This window comes from Myotis myotis, unplaced genomic scaffold (assembly GCF_014108235.1).
Source record: "Myotis myotis isolate mMyoMyo1 unplaced genomic scaffold, mMyoMyo1.p scaffold_m19_p_7, whole genome shotgun sequence".
Lineage (NCBI taxonomy): Eukaryota > Metazoa > Chordata > Mammalia > Chiroptera > Vespertilionidae > Myotis > Myotis myotis.
Genome location: NW_023416379.1, coordinates 61,138,971 through 61,162,741, shown reverse-complemented (window position 1 = coordinate 61,162,741; position 23,771 = coordinate 61,138,971). Strand labels below are relative to the sequence as shown.

General features: G+C 39.9%; 1 protein-coding gene across 1 annotated transcript in view; it reads left to right on the top strand.

Annotated features, from left to right (window-relative positions):
• Positions 1-23,771, top strand: part of MEI4 (meiotic double-stranded break formation protein 4) — a 117,406-nt gene that overhangs the window by 16,014 nt on the left and 77,621 nt on the right. The window contains exon 2 of the mRNA XM_036318411.1: positions 12,386-12,921. Within this exon, the coding sequence (XP_036174304.1) occupies positions 12,386-12,921 (536 nt within the window). The remainder of the gene's footprint in view (positions 1-12,385; positions 12,922-23,771) is intronic.

The following is a 23,771-nucleotide window of genomic DNA, read 5'->3' as shown; positions in this document are numbered from 1 at the left end:
TACCTGGGGACAGAATGAACTGTTACTAATTCTGAAAATTAATAAGAAGAGACATTGGAACGTAGTAATGCCCACTCTAGGCATAAATAAAATCATGTTTTAAGTGCTACTAGAAAAGTAACTTTGCCTGAGTTTTTAAGGTTTTCCCCCTCTGCTTCATAGAGAACAATTTCTTTAGTATCTTTGATCCTAGTTTTGCACAATAATTTTTTATAGCTTTTCAACAAAGCCTACATTCCATGGACTGGTTTTGATATGTCAGATTTAAATAAATAATAAATAGATAGATAAAATCTTGAAACCAGAACTCATAGCCACGAGTTACTATATAAGACAGGCTTTTAAAAATGTCCTGGTCAGCGGATGTTCTTATCCCTAGGAATGCAGTTGATCTTGGGATGTCCCTGTAGTGTTCTGAATTATTTTTATCTGAACAGATGTGTATCAGCTAGACAAATATGTGCCTGGCTCCATATCAGGCAATGCAATGACCACATACAGGTCAAAACTGCAATTATAGATTTTACAAGTTGCAAGGTACCTAACAAGATGAATGTAATTTGGAGAGTGGAATGAAAAGGTAAAAAAAAAAATTAGAAGGTGAATTAAAATTAGAGACTTAATGTTCTTGTTCAGGTGTGATATTGTGAACATATAGTTTAGGCAGAAAGTTAAAAAACCAACAACACACATACATATTTTTTCAGCATAATACAAGGATCTTCTAAAATAGCCCATATCAGTAAATTTTTAAGTGTATGATACTTAATCAGTACTGAGCTTGACTTTCAAGATTAGAAAAGAAGAAAAAAGTTTACTTGCTGCTCATTATGACTTTATGGTCTGGTTAGAGAGGCAAGATCTCCTGAGACAGACACAATAAAAATATTATATATGAGCTATATAGTTTTGGTTATATTTATTCATGGTCATTTGTTGATTAGTTGCTTCATTTAAAAAAAAAAAAAAACACAAAAAAACAAAAACAAAAAAAACACCCAGTGATTTCTGGAGACCCAATAGTAGAAGATAGAAGAAAAATAGAATTTATATTCCAGTGGAGGAGACAGGTAATAACATGTAAACCAATAAGCAAGAAAAAATCAGAGTGTTAAAAGCTGTGAGGAAAACAAATGAGGTTGAAGTGAGGAGTGCCTGGGGGTGGGGCAGGGCTGCTACTGTAGACAGGGTGGTCAGTGAGACCTCATTGAGAAGGAGGCATTTGAGCTGACTCCTGCCCCGGCAGTGTCATCCGGGTGGCCCCGAGGCAGCACCTCGCTGGCATCAATGAGCAGAAACAAGCCAGTGGCTACACAGCAGAGTGAGTGAGGTGTAGAGGGCAGGGGATGAGGCCAGAGAGTGGACAAGAATGCAGATTATGTAGGGCTGTTCTAGTAGGAACACTTTGATGAGCATTAAGCAGGAGACTTAAACTTCTTGTTCTGGCTGCTTGTGGAGAATGTAAGAGGGAGTAGGAGCAGGACTTCTGGGTAGGCATCCCAGTCTGTGGTCTGTAAGTGAATCTGGCGGGCTTAGGACAAGGCAGGAAGGACACAGCTAGAATAGGTAAAGCTCCAGTTCTGCAGAATAGGACATAAACTGACAAAGGTGAACCCTGAAAAGGAGTGGAATCCAGCTGAACTTGGAAATATTAAGCATAAATTAAACATGAACCTGTAGGGAGGAAACAGATATTTCTGGGAGGTTTGAAGGTATGATTGGAGATGGCATGAATGGGACACAGCCACTTCTCTGCTACCCAAAGAAAGCAGAACAGATAAATTAATCTTGTAGTTCTCACACTAGAGCCACTTGGGAAGCTTTAAAAAATAGTGATATTTGAGGCCCACCCCCAAGATTCTGATGTACTTAGGTTGGGCTGTGGTCTGGTATTGGAGTTTAAAAAAGTTCCTAAAATCACTGTTAACATGCAAGTAAGGTTGAAAACCACCCATGTAAAATCTCTCTAAACTAGGAGATTTCGAGCCTAGCAAGAAACAAGTAAAGCAGGCTTAGTGCATGGGTTTAGGAATAGAGAAAAGCATTGTTCTTGAAACTTGCTCAATTATGAGACTTACATGAGATATTTACTTAAAATACAAGTTTCTGGATTCCTCCCTGATTCCCTGTGCCTAGGAATACTTAATTTTAGTATGTTCCACTTACGCGGATGTACAGGTGGGGAAACATTGCACTGGATAAAAGACCTCGGTGCTTCTGATTTTTGATAAAGTGAGCCAAATGGACACATTCATGGGTATGAATGTCAACCTCAATTGTCTAAGGGGGGCTCTGGGTATCAAGCCAGCTTAGAGTTAACATCTTGGCAGTATAGATGTGAGCAGTTGGAACTCTGTGGTCAAGAGCTGAAATCAAAGCAGTGTATCCAAGGGATGGTGGGAAACAAATTCAGGCAAATTCTTTGGAAGAGGCTTGGTCAGTAAGAGTTTAGAGATCTGGGGGATCTCAGCAGGCAAGGTAATTGGGGCTAGATTGTAGAGAGCTGTGTGGTTTGGCATTCACAGCATTGGGAGGCTAATTAACATGGTGTATTGCTGCCATAGTAATTACCCGTTCCACATGGTGTTCATAACATCCACACACTGATGAATGGGAGTTATGCAGGTGGATTCATTGGTTCACTTGGCAGAGTGCTGTACTTTTGAGGGTTTGATGTTATTCTGTAGGGCTGTGATATTGGCATCACAGTATAAAAATCCACTGTCTCTCGACCTGATTCTGTCTGTGAGGAAATAGAATTAGGACTGTTTTTTTGTTGTTGTTTTTTTTACCTATCCTGCTCATCTTTGCTCCATAAATGACTGAATCCAAAGGGTGATTGCTGCTGCTTACCAGCTCCTCATTTTGCCTTAATAACTCTTCCTTTAGAGAAGTTCTTTTGTTCATACATTCAGTCCCTTTTTATTCAGTAGCTATTAGCTACAAACGATGTAGATAATACAAAGAGAGAAGGTCCATGCCCTGCCCATTGGATCACATAGCCTGTTGAGATCATAAGTCACTGCTTGTAGCCACTAAGACTCTGTGGTCCAGAAAAAGATACTGTCGTTCAGAGGAGAAAGCGAGTGATTATTTTGCTTTAGAGAACAGGACTTTTTTTTTTTTTAATATATTTTATTGATTCCTCACAGAGAGGAAGGGAGAGAGACAAGAGAGTCAGAAACATTGACGAGAGAGAAACATCGATCAGCTGCCTCCTGCACATCCCCCACTGGGGAAACGCCTGCAACCAAGGCACATGCCCTTGACCGGAACCGAACCTGGGACACCCCAGTCCGCAGACCGACGCTCTATCCACTGAGCCAAACTGGTTTTGGCTAGAGAACAGGACTTTTGAAAGGATTTTTGGGGGGAGGAAGTTGCTGACCTTGAAGGATAGGTAGGATTTAGAAAGCTATGGAAACTATGATATTTCAGTCAAGAGGGAACCGTGTAAAGTACAACACAGGACTCTACTGGCAAATGGCTTAATTGACTGCAGCATCTAGAGCATGAAGTGGTGCTCTGGACAATAAGATGCAAAACTAGCTTGGAGCTTATTAAGAGGAATGACAGCCAGTGGAAAACACGCTTTATTCTGTAGGCGACGAGGAGCCTTTGGAGATTTTTTCAACAGGGAAATTAACATGTATGGGGTGTGCGCTAGGCGCGTGCCAAGCAGTATGCTTCCTGCAAGTGATTTCTTTAGGTGGCCTGAGGGGTAGTTATTTAGGCAGAGTAATTGGGTAGTTGTGTTTAGAATTATTTGGAAGAGGAAGGGGACTGGAGACAAGAACATCACTGTCACAGCCAGGTCTTACCTGTAATTATTTAAGCATGGGAAAAAAAAGAGGTGACATAAAAGAGGTTTTTATTTATTGAGTAAATAGTTATTGAGCTCTTACACCACATTCCAGGCTCTGGTATATGGCCACAAACCACGCAGTCCAAGACTGTCATAGAGTGCTCATTCTTGTGGGTGAGACAGGTTATACCAGCAGGAAATGATCAGGCAGTGTAAAGTGAGATTCAGAGAATTAAAACAGGAATATGTGACAGAAATTATTTTGGTGGCTTCTTTTTTTTTTAAGAATTTATTTTATTATTTTTTAATCCTCACTTGAGGATATTTTTCCACTGATTTTTTTAAAAGAGAAAGTAGAAGAAGGAGGGAAAGACAGAGAGAAAAACATCAATTGGTTGTCTCCTGCACATGCCCTGACCAGGGCCTGGGTTGGAGAGAAGCCTGAAACCAAGATACAGTGGGGCCTTGACTTACGAGTTTAATTCTTTCCTTGACGGAGCTTGTAACTCAAATTACTCATATGTCAAATCTTAAAGTGAATGAGTGAGACACGTGATGCTGGGCTGATGTTGTGGCGTTCACTGTGACATTCGCTGCGCCAACTAGCGGTGGGGTATCTGAAGCTGGCTCGTAACCCGAATTTTAGCTCGCAACTCAAAGCAAAAAATCAGCCGAGAGACGACGGCTCGTATCTCAAAATACTCATTAGTCAGGACACTTGTAAGTCAAGGTCCCACTGTACATGCCCTTGACCGGAATTGAACCCGGGCCCCTTCAATCTGCAGACTGACACTCTATCCACTGAGCCAAACCAGCTAGGACTATTTTGGTGGCTTCTTTAGCTTGGGTGGTCAGGGAAGGCCTTTCTGAAGGAGTGACATTTAAACAGACACTGGAATGATAAGTAACCAGTCTTGAGAAAATTGAGGTGGGGTGTGGAGAGCATCTGAGGGAACGTTTAATGCAAAGACCCTCAAAATGGGAATAAACTTAGTATACCCAAGGAACAGAAAGGTGAGACAGGATTAATATTACTTGTCAGTGGAATGTATATGAGGTTCAACGAAGAGTCAGAGTTGACTCTTAGTTTTCAGATGTTCAAAGGAAGAGCAGTAGTACTGTTATTTGGAAATTGGACCAAGTTTAAAAGTGAAGGATATGATTTGTTTTGACATATGAGGTTTAAAGTGGTGAGACCAAGTTATGTCAAGATACCTAGGGACTTGAGCGTGGGAGAGGAGGTAGGATTGGAGATAGAGATTTGGGGGGCATCTGCTTAAAAAAATTATTTGAGGCTGTAGGAAAGGTGGAGACATCCAGGAAGCTCGAACAGGGGAAAAAAGCCAAAGGCATAATGATGAGCAAGGTTTAAATTTGGCAAACTAGAAGATGGCTTGGGAGAGAGAGATGGGGGTAGCTAGAAAATTTTAGAGTTTGAGCACCTGAAAGCAGGAGGCATTATATTGTCAAATAGTCCTAAACCAAGCATACAAATACAACAACAAATACACTGTTTTGTGAACCTCATGCAGTGAAGACAATTCAGCTAAGACATATCATACCATTAGCTTGGAATTTCATGCATTTGACATTGCTTCTCCCTTGGTGTATTCAAAGTTAGAGTTGCGACATGCTGCTAGAGAGGGATTAATCAAAACTTCAGCCTTTTCGATCAGCATTTCTCAAATATGTTTTACAATAGGCTAAAATATATCCTTCCAGATGCAGAAGACAAACAATTGCTTTAAAGTGATTTTTTTTTTTCCCAAATGAATTGTGTAGTACTTTAACATTGCATTTCCTGTTTGACCACCAGGTGGCGTAAACATTACTTTTATTCTATGTATCCCTACATGTGATTATTATTAATGCTAAGAAATCGTAGTTGGTAGTGATGACCTTTCAGTGAATTGAAAAGACGCTATTTGATTTTACTTTTTGTTAATATATATGGAACAAGTCTTTAGACCACCAACCATGTAGAAGGGTAGGCATTAGGCGAAAGAAAATACTGAGTAGTACACTCTGTCTGCCCTTAAGTAGGTTTACAGTTATGACTATGTGAAACACAGAGTTTATTCTTGTATTATTATTCATTAATTATTGTATTATTTTCCATACAAACAACTGTAAACCTACTTTTGCCACACCCTGTATTTACTGAGCATTTTATGTATGCTAGACTGTGCTTGAGTAGTGTGTTTTATCTCTTTCAAATCTAATGACAAGCATGTTAGTTAGATCATATCCAATGGCTTGGAGAGAAATTATAGTCCTCAGTCCCTTCAGCCCAAGAAGAAGTTAAAAGAGAGCCCTGGCCAATATGGGTCAGTTGGTTGAGCATCATCCTGTGTACCCAAAGATTGCCAGTTAGATTCCCGGTCAGGGCACATGCCCAGGTTGCAAGTAAGGGTGTGTGTAGAAGTTTCTCTGTCATCAATGTTTCCCTCTGTCTCTGACTCTCTTTCTCCCCTTCTCCTTCTCCTATCTTCCACTCTCTCTAAAATCAATTAAAACATTTTTTTAAAAAGAGAGAGAAGTAACATTTGACTTCTGCTTCACCTTAGTCCCTCCTGGAAAAATGGGAACAGCAGAAAGCTGCAGTATCATATCTCTATTTTCTCCTCCCTCTTTTGGGTATGATGTTTTGTTAGCCATGCTTTGAGATTTATGATTAGAAAAGTCATCCAAGCAAATGAGTAGAAGAGTCTGTTTGTAATTTGTAAGACTTATTTAAAAGAGACAAGAGTATATTACTGTCCTTTTCCATGCTATATATTACTCAAATAAGCTTGGGTATTTAAAAATCTTGTTTGTATGAATAAATATATTATTAATGATTATTGTCAGAGATTGTAATCTGTTAATATTCAGTATTACTGAAAATGTTTACTTTTCTCTAGAAAGCTTTTTTCTCCTCTTTCTCTTTTCCATCTTATAAGGATATATTCAGTAGTGATACTTGCCCGCTATTATTTACTGCACTAGTATTAGGCAGGGCGTGTCTAATATGGAAGTGCTGGTTTCCCATGCAAACCCTGTTCATAGTCCTCAAAGTTTTCATCATTGAGAACAAATAGGAGAGGAAATAAATTGGTTATTGATTATATATAAGAGTTAGTAGGTTCTATAAAAAGTATATTATTGGCTATTTGTTAACAAGTATTTTGAGACATTTTAAATGATTACTACAATAGCCAAATTCTTTCCGTCTGTCTATATATTCTATGTTATTTTTCTTATTTATTCATAAACTTTTGTGGTTTGGTATAAGTTGCAAAGGAATTGATCCTCTTAGTGAGGCTGAGCCTGCATTTCATTATCTCCCAATGTCATTATGAATATTAAAGGATGACAGAAGGTCTGTCTGTCATAGCCAGCAGCAAGTGGTAGCACTAATAGTTTATCCTGATAAGGTGTCTTCTGCAGGTGATGTTATTATTCAGTGAGATGTCCACAGAGATTGCAAGAGACAGGACTTCTGCCATTCAGGAGCTCATACGCAAGTGGACAACATATAGAACTTGATGAATACTATAATGGGAATGTCCAGAAGCTGCTATGGAAAAACACAGGATTCTTTTGTTTTTTTGTTTTCCTGCTGTGGTTAGAACATGATTGGACTTGGAACTGAAGAATTGGTTTTACTTGCTCACTGTATGGCTTTTCCCAGGCCTCTTAGTCAAGTTGAGCCCGCATTTCATTATCTCCCAGGGCTGTTGTTGGGAAGAACAATTGAATTATGTGGTGAAGCTACTTTTTAAAGTGAAATATGAACATCAGAGTTTTCTGTTCAATTCAATAGAGTGGCTTTAACACTGTAAGCCATATTGTATAAAATCTCAGCATCCTATCCCCATCCTAACCCTAACCCTAACACCAGAGCAAGGAATGGGTAAAACTACTCCCTTCAAATGAGTACCTCTTGGTACAGGAAGGAGATGAGGTGGTGTGACTGTGATTTGCCAAAAGGCACAGCAATGAGGAGCAAAAAGCAGAAACAAGAAAGCAGATTTTTGCTTCCCAGTTTAATAGCTGGTAGAATTTATTTTATGAGTCTTCCTTAAAATCATCACCCATGAAATTCAGCTTACCTTGATGGGAAATTGAGTAGGTTAATGAAATATTTAAACTGTTCACTTTCTTAGTGGAGCAATGGTTTGAATTCCCTAGAAGAAAAATATACTCTACCCGAATAATTACCATAATAACCACCCCCTCTCTTTACTTTTGTGAAGAATGAGATAGATGTGGTGAGAAGTCATTTTAAATGTTTATCCTTGCTCATAAGTAAAAGAAACTGTCCATTGGCTTAAAACGAGCAGGCTGTCTTGCCTGGTTTAGTATAGAAATAGCCACATGCAGTTAGACACTTTGCTGATAGTTCACTGTCCTGGGTACCACCACATTTTTTTAACTTACTGCATTTTCTCCCTAACATGAAGTACAGATAGTATAGTGATAATTAGCAAGCACACATTTGCACACCGGCAGTGATTATAGCAGGCACTTGTTAAGTGAATGATCTCTAAGTTAAAGCTCCGATTTGGTCTCATCAGCTTCTAATTTTACCGAAGGACAAAAGAGCAACAAGTGGAACCTCAGTTCTCAAACTTAATTCATTCCACAAGGCTGTTTGAGAAGGGATTTGTTTGGAAACCGAGTTATTTTTAACCGTTAGAAATAATGTACATTGAATTAATCTGTTCCAGACCCACAGATGATTCCGTTTTAACCTTTTTAATGTATAGTGCATGTATAATGTATTGTTTAATCTATAAATAAACACTTCTTAAATTTATCAAGCTACCCCTCACAACCCAAAGGAATCCCTTTCAGCACTGGTTCCAGGGGTGTCTTTGAGGAGATCAGGATGCAGATGAGGCATCTTCACTTTTTCACATATCACCGCCTCCAAAGGCTGTCACTGGCTAACTGCTTTCCTTTATCCAAATCAACAGCAATTTTTCTACTTATTCTGTTGCCTTTGATTGTTGTTTTGTGAGCGCTTTCACACCCTTAGCGACATTAGCACTCTTGATGGCCTCTTTATGTTTTAAAATTGCGCTAATCCTCATTTGGCCAGCCACAAAAGCATTCTCTCCTTTGTTTGTTGCCTGAGAGACACTGTTTGCCATGCTGAAGTATCAGCATGAAAGGGTTGTCAGATTGAAAACTAAATTTTTTGTCCACAATCAAGACATTTTTTCTGTGAACATCTCGGTGGAGAACCGAAATGTTCCAGAAGGGAGACATTTGAAAACTGGGGTTGGATTTCCAGATATCTGGTGCTGAGGGTAGAAGTTGTCGCTTTCATCATTATTCTTATGCCTTGATCAATTAGTGTCCCCCTGTCTCCAGCTTTAAAAAAATATCTAACTTCTTAGGTGAGATGTCCTTTAACTTGCTATATGACAGGGGCATTTAAAAAATATTCCTATACGTTCCCTCCATCTTTCCTTTAGCCTCAGAGAGAAAAAAAAATACTTCCCCATCACTAAGCACCCATCCACTAGCATCCTTGACTCAGTCTCCTCCCTTCTCTCAGGCCATGCCTCACCTGGCATTTTTATATTTTCTCATATCTCCAACACTTGCTTCTCTGTTCTTAGTCTGTAATTCCTCATGTTTCTCCTAATTTGTCAGGCCACATCTGCCTTCAGTTACTCTCCAGTTTATACTTTCCGGATCCAAGTCCTGAAAAGTGTTACCATTCTTCCCTTGCTTTCTCCCCATCCACTCTTCAGGCCATTGCAGCCTGACCTCTCTCTACCACCCTGACTCACCAAAGCTGCTATGGATGTGATCACTGGTGATAAGCATTGACAAACAACAACAACCTTATTTATGTTTCTGATGGCATCTCTACCAAAGAATGATCTACACTTAGTAGGTTAAACTTAACTGCAGTATTTCTCTAGCAGTGTCAGAGATTCTAGTGATTATAGACATCGTTTCAAGGATAGATAGATAGATAATTATAAATAAGTACACATACACATATAAATTGTTTATTTTTATGTATAAGTGCATTGAATTACACTCACTCTGCACTTGTAAATTCTAGGGTCCTTAATACAATTTAAAACATCTTTTATGACTTGGCCTCTTAATCTCCATCTTAATCTCTTGCCTTATTTATTTATTATTTATTTATTTATTTATTTTGTAAAAGGAATGTCAAATTACTGTGGATCCTTATATACACAATGCTTTTCTTTTTCTTCTTAAGCCTGTGCTTTTGTGCTTACCCTTTGGGTATATGGAGTTCTCTGTCTTCCTCCATTCCCCTAACTTTTAGCTTTGAATTTCAATTTATGTTTTATAAGTTAGCTCCACCATCACCTCTTCCAGAATGAACTAAGCTAGCCAGGGTCCTTCTATTTGCATAGCACCCTGAGCAAGTCTCTCTCTAGGCACACTGTATTGCTTGTTGGACTCTACCAGATGGAGACCTCGTTCAGGTTTTGTGTTTCTCCTCTGTATCTTTCAAGTGTGGCACACAGTTGAATGACAGATAGTGATATAGATGAATCACCTTTACTTCCTACCAGTAAAGATAAAAACCTTTTCCACAGTCAGCCTAGTCAATTCCTTTCAGTTTTTCAATTTTTACAATACTGCTTTAAAATGTTTAATGCATATCTACGTGCTTCATTTAGCATTTTAAATTAGAAAAGTCAATGTCTAGTTTTTATATGAAAATATCTTATACTATTTTATATTATTATAATATTTATAATATTATAAAATATCTTTTAATTTTATATAATAACTAGAGGCCCGGTGCACAAAAATTTGTGCACTCGGGGGGGAGGAGGGGTCCCTAGCCCAGCCTGTGCCCTCTCGAAGTCTGGGACCCCTCGGGAGATAACGACCTGCTGCCTTAGGCCTGCTCCCGGGTGGCAGAGGGCAGGCCCAATCCCTAGGTGCAGCCCCTGGTCAGGCTCAGAGCAGGGCCGATTGGGGAGTTGGGGCGCCGCCCCCTGTCATGCACAGAGCAGGGCGGATTGGGAGGTTGCGATGCCACCCTCAGTCACACTCGGGGTAGGGCCGATTGGGGGGTTGGGGCATCGCCCCCTGTCACACTCAAGGCAGGGCCGATCAGGGGGTTGGGGCGCTGCCCCCTGTCACGCACAGAGCAGGGCCCATCAGGGGGGTTGGGGGCTCCATACCCTGTCACGCACAGAGCAGGGCCAATCGGGGTTGGGGCGCTGCCCCCTGTCACGCACAGAGCAGGGCCCATCAGGGGGGTTGGGGCTCCGTACCCTGTCATGCACAGAGAAGGGCCCATCAGGGGGTTGGGGAGCTCCCCCCTGTCACGCACAGAGCAGGGCGGATCAGGGGGTTGGGGCGCCGCCACTGTCACACTCAGGGCAGGGCCGATGGGTAGGTTATGGCTTTACCCTGTCACACACAGAGCAGGGCCTGTGGTGGGGGGGTGGGGGGGGTTGGGGCGCTGAACCCTGTCACACACAGAGCAGGGCCGATCAGGGGGTTGGGGCACCGCACCCTGTCACACATAGAGCTGCAGGGCGATCAGGGGGTTGGGGAGCTCCCCCCTATCAGGCATAGGTCAGGGCTGATCAGGAGGTTGGGGCGCCTTCCCCTATCACGAACAGAGCAGGGCGGATAGGGAGGTTGTGGCCCCGCCCCCTGTCACACACAGAGCCACAGGGCAATCAGGGGGTTTGGGCGCTGCCCCCTGTCACACTGATCCCGGTGCCAGGAGGCCTCTCAGCTCCACTGATCCCGGTGCTGGGAGGCCTCACGGCTCCGCTGATCCCGGTGCTGGGAGGCATATTACCCTTTTACTATATAGGATAGAGGCCTGGTGCATAAGTGGTGGCCAGCTGGTTTGCCCTGAAGGGTGTCCTGGATCAGGGTGGGGGTCCCCACTGGGGTGCCTGGCCAGTCTGGGTGAGGGGCTGAGGGCTGTTTTCAGGCTGGCGTGTGACTGAAGCTCCCAACTGCTCCTTTTTTTCTTTTTTTCTTTTTTATTCTGGGCCAGCTTTAGCTCTGGCTCTAGCTCTGAGGCCTCTGTTGCTGAAAGCAGGTATCTGGTTTGTTTCGATTCTATAATCGAAACACTGTTTCAACTCCAACTCTAGATCCAGGCTGGCTGAAAGCAGGTTTCTGGAGTTTTGTTTAGCTTCTATATTTGTAACAATGTTTCAGACTGCAAGCTCAGAGGCCGGCAAGGCAGGCGGGGAACGTTGGAGTCCTCCATCACTGAAGCAAGCAAGCCTCATGTTAGCTTCAAGCTGCCTGGCTTCCGGCCGCCATCTTGGCTGGCAGTTAATTTGCATATCGCCCTGATTAGCCAATGGGAAGGGTAGCAGAGGTACGGCTAATTACCATGTTTCTCTTTTATTAGATAGGTTATCTTATTGCTTCAGTGTTGCTGTCTACATAAATGCAAATGTGGAAAGCTTGTGCCTTTTTACTTTGAATTACCCTCTCTGTTCTTAATCACATCCTTGGATTCTTCTCTTTTGTTTTGCCCTGCCTGCATTTACTTCCTATTGCTTAAAAAGTCTCAGTACAGAAAGATTACACTTGTATTTCTTTCCATTTCAGGAGACTCACCTTCCCAGCTGCAGGCTCAGGAGCCTGGAAGTTCTGAAAATACATTAACTGGGCTGGAAGATTCTGGGTGTGATTTATCAAATGAGCAGAAAACTGAACCTTCAGAGGTGTCTCAAGATTTTGTGGAGAGCTGCACCCCCACACTCTTTCCACCACTGACAATTGCAAAGAAACACTGTGCGACTTCAAAAAATCCTTTGTCTTCTCACATGCAATTTTTGCAACATCTGCTTGAACTGAAGAACTGGACAGAATCAGGGAGTCTTAAAACAGACTTAAGCCACTTGGAGAACACCTCTTCCACGGTATCTGATTCTGTTTTTCAGTTGCTAGAAGGCCTGATCACTTTTTACCGTGACCCAAAATTTCCTCTTTCAAGCTTTTGGACAGAAGCTGTTGCTACTTTAGGTAGACTGCTCAGTGATTGTAATTTATCTAGTCATATTCTTAAAACGTGTTCCAAGAAGTTGGAAGAATTTGAGAAAACTCTACTGCACATTATTTTAAGGAGCAACCATATAAATCGGGTAAGTAGTAAACCTCTTCTATTTATGAAATCTCTAATATATCTGTAATTTTGGTGAACATTCCCATTGGATAATGGCTATTGCTGTCCCTTAGCCTTGTGGCTCAGTTTTTAGTTGGACGTTTTGCAGCTATTACCAGTCATCATGTCCCCATCTCTGCCTCTGATTGCTACAGTGTTGCTGTCTACATAGATGCATATGTGGAAAGCTTGTGCCTTTCTGCTTTGAATTACCCTCTCTGTTCTTTATCACATCCTTGGATTCTTCTCTTTTGTTTTGCCCTGCCTGCATTTACTTCCTATTGCTTAAAAAGTCTCAAGTATTTTTTTTAAAAAAAACCAGTAATATTGATAGTTTCCCAATCTATAACGTCTATGGATTCCCTATACTGTATTGATTTTATTTTCTTTTTTCTGATATTGACTAACAGAGGCCTGGAAGTCAAAGAATATGTTTTTTTAAAAAATATATTTTATTGATTTTTTTATAGAGAGGAAGGGAGAGAGATAGTTAGAAACATCGATGAGAGAGAAACATCGATCAGCTGCCTCCTGCACATCTCCTACTGGGGATGTGCCCGCAACCCAGGTACATGCCCTTGACCGGAATCGAACCTGGGACCTTTCAGTCCGCAGGCCGACGCTCTATCCACTGAGCCAAACCGGTTTCGGCCAAAGAATATGTTTTATCTTCTTTTAGAATTTCTCTCGTAAGTGATATAATACCCTGTGGACCCTCTGCAGATATGGGTTAATTGAATAAATTGGCTGAAGAACACATAATATAGGCTTTATTACAGTTTTTTTTTTCTTAATTTATTGAACATTGCTTAGAAAGGTTGGCTCAGGGATTCTTTTTTCACAAGTGACATTGAGGTAAACTGAAGTGTTTTGTTGTCTGGCTCTTGAGACATAATGGAGAGTTGTTTTCTTCATTACATTCTATTTTCCTCACTATCTGATCCTTTGGGAAACTCCAATGCCTTTACATTTTAATCCTTTTTAATTGAAAGCTGAAAATCTCAGGAAAAACTAAAAGGTCTGTCTAACTTATTAACTTTATTTCACTAGAGGAAAATGTTGTTGGACTTTGTTTTGTTAGCTATATCATTATTGAGTGTCCTCAGCCATTATCTAATGCTCAGAGTTTTGGTACTGTGTTGGCTTTACCTGAATTTTCAAATCTCTGACAAAATTTGAATAACCTAATTTGTTGCATATATATATATCTGTTCTTTCCTTCTCTCTTAAGGTATGATTTAATTAACATTATAGAAAACTTCATGTTGTTGCATATATATATATCTGTTCTTTCCTTCTCTCTTAAGGTATGATTTAATTAACATTATAGAAAACTTCATGATTAACCTTTTGGCATTTGTGAAAATCATTGAATTTTCTGTCTGGCAAACTGATTTTTTGGGGGGGAGCATATTTTTGCTTTCTTCTTTTAAAACTACTTTAGACAGGTTTTGTGTGATTTGGACCCTTTAAGATGTTCTGATTTATATTCCTTATCAGTTACCACATGATGTTTTCAGTCTAGTCTTTCTCTTACTTAAGGATTAAACCACCCAAGATTAGCCATAGGAATTGTATGGAAGTAAAGGAGGGTGGAAGAAGCTTCTGATGGTACAGATGGGTCTTAAGTACATTTTCATGACATTTGTCATGCTGCAAGCCATTGTTGAGTAGTTAGAAAAATAAGTAAATGAATGGCTTTGGTATTTTCTCAAAGATGTAATTTTTGCACTTAGAGAGAGAATTATAAAATAGCACACTGGACTTACAATTAGGATGATGATCTATAAATAAGTTTTAATGACATTTTATCGGGGTTTTTTTTCCTCCCCAGTAAAAGCATCTTAGACTAAGTCATTAAAATTGTTGTCACCCTTACCATCATTATGACCATCACCATCATCTCCCAGTTATGTTCAGAAAGCTTCTTTATTATAACAATTGAATACTGATTGCTCTTTATAAATGCTTTTCTGTCTTTTGTAGCCTTCTTGAGTAATAAGCAAAGTCTCAGAAAGAATATATTTTGACATGAAATATAGGATAGCTCCTATTATTACATTTTTATTGATACTACTCTTGATTGATTAAAACAAAATAGCATAGTTTAGAAAAAATATACTCCTTTGGAAAAACCTATTTGCATAGATTAGAAGTGTTTAATTAAATTATACTGCTTAAAAACTCGAGCTCTGCTATTGATTTCATTTAAGTGAGCTTATGTTTGTATAATGTAATAGGAAAATTTGTGGTGTGAATACTTTAATATTCTTACAGGAATTGTAATAGTTATGCTTTAAATAAAATATAAATCTTCAACCGCATGTTCTCAATACATTTAGTCATAAAATTATTCTAACTTAAGTTTTCTGTAATGAACAATAAGAACTTGTTTCTGTCTGGAAACTGATTTTTTTTTCTTCTTTTAAAACTACTTTAGACAGGTTTTGTGTGATTTAAATCCTTTCAGATGCTCACATTCATATTCCTTATCTGTTACCACATGATACAAAGATGTTGAGGTCATCATTGTGAATATTAGTTATGTCAGGGCTGTCTGCATTCAAGAGATAGGAAGTACCCTGAAATTTGTTTTAAATAATTCCCTGATATTAGCTTGGTTGAAATTATTTGTAAGTTTAGAGGGAAAAATGTGTGATTTGTGAATTTTCAGATATAGATAAATCCTATTTATTTCATGCTATTTTAGAATCTTTATATTTATTTAATAACAATTTTTTAAGGAATTGTTATCTTAGACCAGGGTTGGGGAACGTTCCGGCCTGCAGGCCGTATAAGGCCCACAAAATCCTTTTGGTCTGGCTTTGCCAAGGCATTGGGGTGAATTAATTAAATGTTTGACCAAATATAGCAGGCTAATTTTTAAGTTGATATTTTGTATGGCCGGTGAGTGATGGTCCCCAAATAGTCAAATGGTCCCTTGGCAGAAAAAAGTTCCCCACCCTGTCTTAGACCTACGTCTGTACAGAAGTCACCCCTTATTCACAGTTTTGCTTTCCATTTCAGTTATCTGCGATCAGCCATGGTCTGAAAATATTAAATGGAAAATTTTAGAAATAAGCAGTTCATTGTTTTAAATGGAAAACTCTCCTGACTAGTGTGATGAAATCTTGCCCACCTTGAATCATCCCTTTGTCTAGCATATCCACCTATTAGTCACTTGGTAGCCATCTGGGTTATCAGATCGGCTATCCTGGTATTGCAGTGTTTGTGTTCAAGTAGTCCTTATAGTAGCCTAAGGTAATATCATTATGCCTATCCATGGTCGGCAAACTGCGGGTTGCGAGCCACATGGTCGGCAAACTGTGGGTTGCGAGCCACATCCATGGTCGGCAAACTGCGGGTTTGGCCCCTTGAGTGTGGCCCTTCCACAAAATACCACGTGCGGGCGCACACGTACAGTGCAATTGAAACTTCGTGGCCCATGCACAGAAGTCGGTATTTTGTGGAAGAGCCACACTCTTCCACAGAGCCGCATGTGGCTTGTGAACCGCAGTTGGCTGAGCCACATTTTGCCGACTACTGGCCTACGTCATTCTCCTCACTTCATCTCATCACGCAGGCATTGTATCATCTCACATCATCATGAGAAGAAGGGTGAGCACAGTGCAGTACAAGAGAGAGGGAGACTTCATTCACATAACTTTTATTACAATATATTGTTATAATTTTCTATTTTATTATTATTATTGTTAACCTTTTACTTGCTTAATTTATAAATTAAACTTTATCATGTATTTATAGAAAAACCATAGTATATAGAGAGTTCAGTGCTATTTGTTGTTTCAGGCATTCACTGGGGATTTGGAGTGAATTCCCTGTGGAAAAGTGGGGACTAGTGTATTATGTTTTTAGAATAACCATTAAGTGGGACAAGAAGGTATAATGTACAATGACATATTTGGCATATATAGAAGATATGTGTCTTGAAACCAGATGGCTTACAGAGGTCTACGCTAGGCCTATTATAGGGCACCTGGGATGTAGACTTAACTTGGTTGAGCTGTCCTCTACTTGCAGGCTCCAGTATAGTACCCTTCCTCACCTGCCTGTGTACTTGCTTTGTGTTGGGAATGTTTACCGTAGAGCAAGCATGTCAAACTCAAAGGCTAACATGGGCCAAATACACAAGCTTTAAGTTTTTGTGGACAACAACAACAAAAAAAGCTTCGAGAGGAACCAAGATGGCAGCATAGGTACACAATTGTACTTGCTGCCTCACACAACCACATCAAAACTACAACTAAAAGACAAAATGGACATCATCCAGAACCATGGGAAGGCTGGCTAAGTGGAAATTCTACAACGAGAAGGAAAGAGAAAAGTGCATTAAAGCTGGTAGGAGGTACAGAGGTGCGGAAATGCAGAGGTATGGAGGTGCGCAGAAACGGGCTGGCAACTTGGTACACTGTTGTCTTTTTCAGTCATGAGGGAGTTACAAGCTCCCAATTGCTCTGAACTCCAGTTTTGGGTGAGACTCTGGGAACCCAGACTCATATGGGGAGAAACTGGACTGTCTGGCATTGAACCAGAATACGAGGGCGGCTTTCCCGCAGAGGTGCTTGCAGTGATCATTGTTCCTGCACGGGGCCGCAGGACACAGAGACCTTGGGACCTCTCTGAGGCAGAGCAGCCATTGCGGTTTGCTCCACCCTGATTCCCTGAGACCCCGCCCCACCCAATTTACAACCTCATCCAAACTGTGTGCAGAGGCTTTTGCATATGAATGGCCTGGCCTTTTGCAATCTAAACCTAACAAACTGCAGCTGGGTCAAAGAGCACCAAAGCCTCCAAAAGAAGGCCTAGATAGCAGCCTGCATTGCTTCACAGCCAGGCCTCATCTGGACACTTCCAAACCCCAAACAAAGAGGAGGAATCTGCAGATCTCTCTGTAGCTCCTGCTGGGTGGCCTCAGGCAGTGGGTGACATTGCACCTCCTTGGAAATCCAAGAGCCAGTGTACCCAGTGGTCAGAGTGAGACCATCCAGATTACAGCTCTTCACATCCATAAGAGACACACTCAACGGGCAGACTCAGTGAACACCAAAGCTCCACTGAAGCAAGTCCTGCTCCATAAGGGTGTCTCTAGCACAGCAGTTCTCCCATTGTAGACACAGCTGGTCCTCACAGCCAGTTGGCCTGGTGGTCAATTCCTCCCAGTGATACCAACAGCAATCAAGACTTAACAACAACAAGACTGTGCACACAGCCCACAAAGGGGTGCACCAAGAGTGTCAGCCTCAGATAATTAGGGAGGCTGAGCCACTGGGCCCTATAGGACACCTACCACACAAAGCCACTCTATCAACACAGGGAAGCAGCCAAAATGTGGAGACAAAGAAACATGTCACAAACGAAAGAAATGGAGGAAAGCAAACCACTGGATATAGAGTTCAAAACCACGGTTATAAGGTTACTCAAGAATCTTCTAGAAACCTCCGAGAAATTTAGTGAGACCCTCGAGGATATGAAAAAGGACCAATTATAAATTAAGCATTCACTGACTGAAGTAAAGACTAATACACAGAGATCCAACAGCAGACTAGAGGACCCCAAGAATCAAGTCAAAGATTTGAAATACGAAGGAGCAAAAAACACCCAACCAGAAAAGCAAAAAGAATCCAAAAATATGAAGATAGTGTAAGGAGCCTCTGGGACAACTTCAAGCATACCAACATCTGAATTATGGGGGTGCCGGAAGAAGAGAGAGAGCAAGATATTGACAACCTATTTGAAGAAATAATGACAGAAAACTTCCCCTACCTGGTGAAAGAAATAGACTTACAAGTCCAGGAAGCACAGAGAACCCCAAACAAGAGGAATCCAAAGAGGACCACACCAAGACACATCATAATTAAAATGCCAAGGGCAAAAGACAGAGAATACTAAAAGCAGCAAGAGAAAAAAGGATAGTTACCTACAAGGGAGTACCCATAAGACTGTCAGCTGATTTCTCAACAGAAACCATGCAGGCCAGAAGGGAGTGGCAAGAAATATTCAAAGTGATCAATAGCAAGAACCTACAACCAAGATTACTCTACCCAGCAAAGCTATCATTTAGAATTGAAGAGCTTCATGGATAAGGAAAAGCTAAAGGAGTTCATCACCATCAAACCAGTATTATATGAAATGCTGAAGGGTATTCTTTAAGAAGGGGAAGAAGAAGAAAAAGGTAAAGATAAAAATTATGAACAACAAAGTGACAACAAATACATATCTATCAACAAGTGAATCTAAAAATCAAGTGAATTAAAAATCTGATGAACAGAATAAACTGGTGACTAGAATAGAATCAGGGGAATAGAAAGGGAGTGGACTGACAATTCTCGGGGTTGGGGGGAAGGGGAGGTGGGGGGTGAGGGAAGAGACTGGCCAAAAATCGTATACCTATGGATGAGGACAGTGGGGGGATAAGGGCATGGGGTGGGGTGGGAACTGGGTGAAAGGGAGCTATGGGGGGTGGGGGGAAGAGGAACAACTGTAATAATTTTAACAATAAAGATTTATTAAATAAAAAAAGCTTAAATTTTCATAGAAATGTAGGCTTATTTCGATAGAGACATGCAGGATACAAAGGACTGAAATAAATGAGTAATCGTTAACATAAAATAATAGAACATTTTAATAACAATATTCTTTCTTGAACATTAACTTACCAGACACTGAATAACTGCACAAGTTAATAAGCATAACACAAATAAACCTATTTTTTTGGTTCTCTGAAAGCGAAATATTTCCTGTAGCGCACACCAAACAAGTCAGTCCAAGACTAATGACTTGGCAATTGGCTGCTAAAATATTCGCTGCTAGTATTAGTGGAGAGAAATGGTGCGCCTGCGTATAAGGTGCAGGATTATAGTTATCAGTCATTAGTGAATGTTGTAATTCGTTATTAATAATTATGTATAACAGTATATTGTAAAAATTAATTTACAAAATTTTTATTAAAATGTTTCTTACATATTGGCTGGGCCGCAAAAATATCAGTTGTGGGCTGCATGCGGCCCTCATGCTTGCCTTAAGTATCTACTAGTATTGCCCTTTGTATGACTGAATGCCTGACTTTTCCTATAATTCCACACCCCAAATTGTTGAGTTCTATAACTAGAAAAAGCATGAGCTAATCCTAGCATCGTACTACCAACTATTTCCTTACAGGGCTGGATACTATCATAGTATGCTTATGATTCTGTTTAGATTTTGCAATGGTATCTTTGTCTTAAATTTTCATTTGTTTTGAAGAGATGGGAATGATTATATTAAGTTAAATATTTAAAAAATCTGTAGTTATTGAACTTGGGTAGCATATATTGCTAAATTTTAGAGACATATTAGTGAGTTACTTAGAAAACAGTGTCTTCAGATTTCTTTTTTTTTTTTTTTACCTATAAAATAACTCTTGGACCTACTGTGAAATTTTTTTAAAAATTGACTGCCAAGTAGACATTAAATTAGAATTTTTTGTATGTAGGGTAAACAGAATAATGGTCCCGGCAAAGATGTCTATATCCTAGTACTTGGAATTTGGGACTGTGTTACACGGTTGGGGGGGTGGGGTGGGGAGTTAAGGTTGCTACTCAGCTGACTTTGGAATAAGGAGATCATCCTGGCCTACCAGCTTGGACCCAGTACTCACAACAGTCCTTGTGAGTAAGAGGGAAACAGGAGAGTCAGTGTAGGCATGAGAGGCATTTGAAGACGCTGACGTAGGAACGAGAGAGACATTTGAAGCCATGAGCAAATGCAGGTTGGAAAGGCAAGGGAATGGATTCTTCTCTAGAGCCTCCACAAGGAACACAGGCCGCCAACACTTCCATTTTGGCCTGGAGTTCTGGCCTCTAGAACTTTAATCGGATAAATTTGTGTTGTTTGAATCCACTAAGTTTGTGGTAGTTTGATATAGCAGTAACAGGAAATAGTACACTAGCTTACCATTTTATAGTGTTTAATATCCATTTTCTTATTATATATCTGTACAATAACTCTGTGAGATAGGCTTGGTTGCCATTCTTATTTCCATTTAATATTTGAGAAAGATGAGGCCCAGACAGATTGGCCCACGGCCACCAGGCTAGCTAGCAGCACTGTGAACCCTAGCACCTACCATTGAGGGTGGCTATGCTTTCCCTCTTCATTCTCTCTCCTCAGATTTCTAAACCGACCTGGATTAGGGGACATGTGCAGACATCATTTATATAACCCCCCTCTCCCCTACTGTGTGGCCCCTATGCTCGCTCTCCCTGTCTAGATTCCTGCATGCGCCTGCTATCAGATTCCTGACTCATCTGACCCTCCTCCAGTCATCCAGGTCATGTTGTTAAAGTGATTTTTAAAACATGCTGAAAATCCTTCAGGGACTCCTCAGGGATTTATAAGAAAGTACACATTCTTCACCATAGTCAGTAAGGCTCTTCTCTACCTGGCGCCTCCCCGGCCTCTCTGGCATTATCTTTCTCCATTCCACGTGAAGTACTCTTCACGCCGGTCAGATTCTTATTTCTAGTTTCCCAAGCACTTTCTATTCCAGTGATGGCGAACCTATGACACGCATGTCAGAGGTGACACGCGAACTCATTTTTTTGGTTGATTTTTCTTTGTTAAATGGCATTTAAATATATAAAATAAACATCAAAAATATAAATCTTTATTTTACTATGGTTGCAAATATCAGAAAATTTTTATATGTGACACAGCACCAGATTTAAGTTAGGGTTTTTCAAAATGCTGACATGCTGAGCTCAAAAGGTTCGCCATCACTGCCTTAGGGCATGCCCCTGAAATTTGGAAAGCATCATTACATTTCTTTGTAAATCTGTTGTTTCCCCCCACTCCTTGTATTGTCAGTTGCAGCTACGTTTAGCCTTCTACAGTTTCAAGGGAAACCATGGGATGCTTTCTCGGAAATAGAAGAACTGAACTTCCCTACACATTCCAGGGATTGCTGTTTGGAGGATGGGGCTTTTCCTCCTCCCTATTTCCCTGTAATACATGCTTAGTCTACGATAGGAATATACCGAAGGGTATAAAAGGGGCAGTGGCAAAACACTTTAAAAATACACCTTCCCTGCCTTTCAAATGTGTTCATTTTCCCCCGAGTCTTAAACCAACAAATATGAAAAACATGATGAACCTGCTTTATCTACATGACTATAATAATTTCGGATACTAGGAAATATAGAAAATAAAACAATAATATGTATTCCATTTCGTGGCTTTGTAAATAATTGAAACCAGAACAGTCTTAGAAAGATCTCTTAATTTATTTCACTGGGAGTGGAAGCAAATTCTTCTGAAATATGAGATCAATTATTGTACAAAGTAAAAGGTTTCTTTCTTTTATTTTAGCCATTTTCATGAATATTTCTGATATTTTATGATAAGCAATTTCTCTCGAGAAAGAAATCAGATTGAACAAAATGAGAGAAAGTAGATGTTGCCAGTCTAATCTTTTTATTGCTTCAGAGTAAAATCAAATAATAAAATCAGGACACTTAAACATTAATACATACTACATTTAAACCAAGATTTGTATGTAGTTACTTAAAAATATGTTTACTAAATACTTACTTAGTGTCAGTCTTCTGTCAAGAGATGAGTTCCTTAGAAAATAGTACTAGAATTTCCTTTTTATAGCAAACTAATCTTAAATAATTAAGAGAAATCAAGGCTTAACAAGCATCAATGTAGAATTTTTTTCAAATAATTTCTACTAATTGACATAAAATTACATGTTTCTTAACCTGTGTTTTGTTGTTTGTTTTTGTTTTTAAACAGTGCCTAAATCCCATGCCAAAACCATTAATATTTAATCTTTAGGCATTTGGTATTTTTAAAAGTTTCACAGGCAATTCTAATGCTCAATATTATGGAGAACCACTAAGCTAGAAGCATCATATATATACATACATATATATACATACATATATACATACACACACACACACACACACACACACACACCATTTAGTAACTGAAAGGACACAATTATTTTTAGATGATTTAGTGTAGATCCTGAAGTTTTCAGGTCCTGAAATGAGCACTGATCTCTCGCCATGATGTGGTGTGTGGTCTAGTTTAAGCTGTTACTGAGCAGACACTGTGAGCTGAGCAGCCATCACATGCTGGTTTGGGCAACTGTTGAGTTGACATAATTTTACTCAGCTGCCAGGAGAGGTTTTCTCTTCATGGACACATGCTATTCTAATATAGATTAATGTATCTCCTTGATGCATTTCAAACCAATGAACATGAGGCTTCATTCTCCATGAATTAATTAAATACCAAAGGAATTTAATGCAGAAGAAATACTGTACATTCTTAGGTGCAAGAGTGTTGATGAAAGCTGACAGAACAACAGTTCAATCACAGGGGTTATTAAGAAGCTCTCATAAAATTTGCAGTCTGGTAAGTAACAGCAAATGACTGCATGCTGAGCACTGTTAAATGTAAACCTCAAATTAAATTGACTTGCACTAGGTTGGTTTTCTCCAGTACCATATTAACTTGCATAATTTCTCCTTTTATACCCCCAGGATAGAGAGACGAGAAAATATAATCAACCATCTGGGCCCGTTCAGGTGCCATCCAAGGCAACCCTTATTAATTCTATTTATCCCTCTTCCTAATGAGCTACTTGTTCACATTTTCCAAGGGAATCAGTTGCAGTTTGCATTACTTACCCAAGGATTGAGGCTTATTAAAAGTTGTTAATACTCATTCCCCTCCCAGTTACCTCTATGAATAACACACTGACACTAAAATTCCTCCATCACGTAAACATTTGGGTTAAGATGGTATAGAATACAGAAA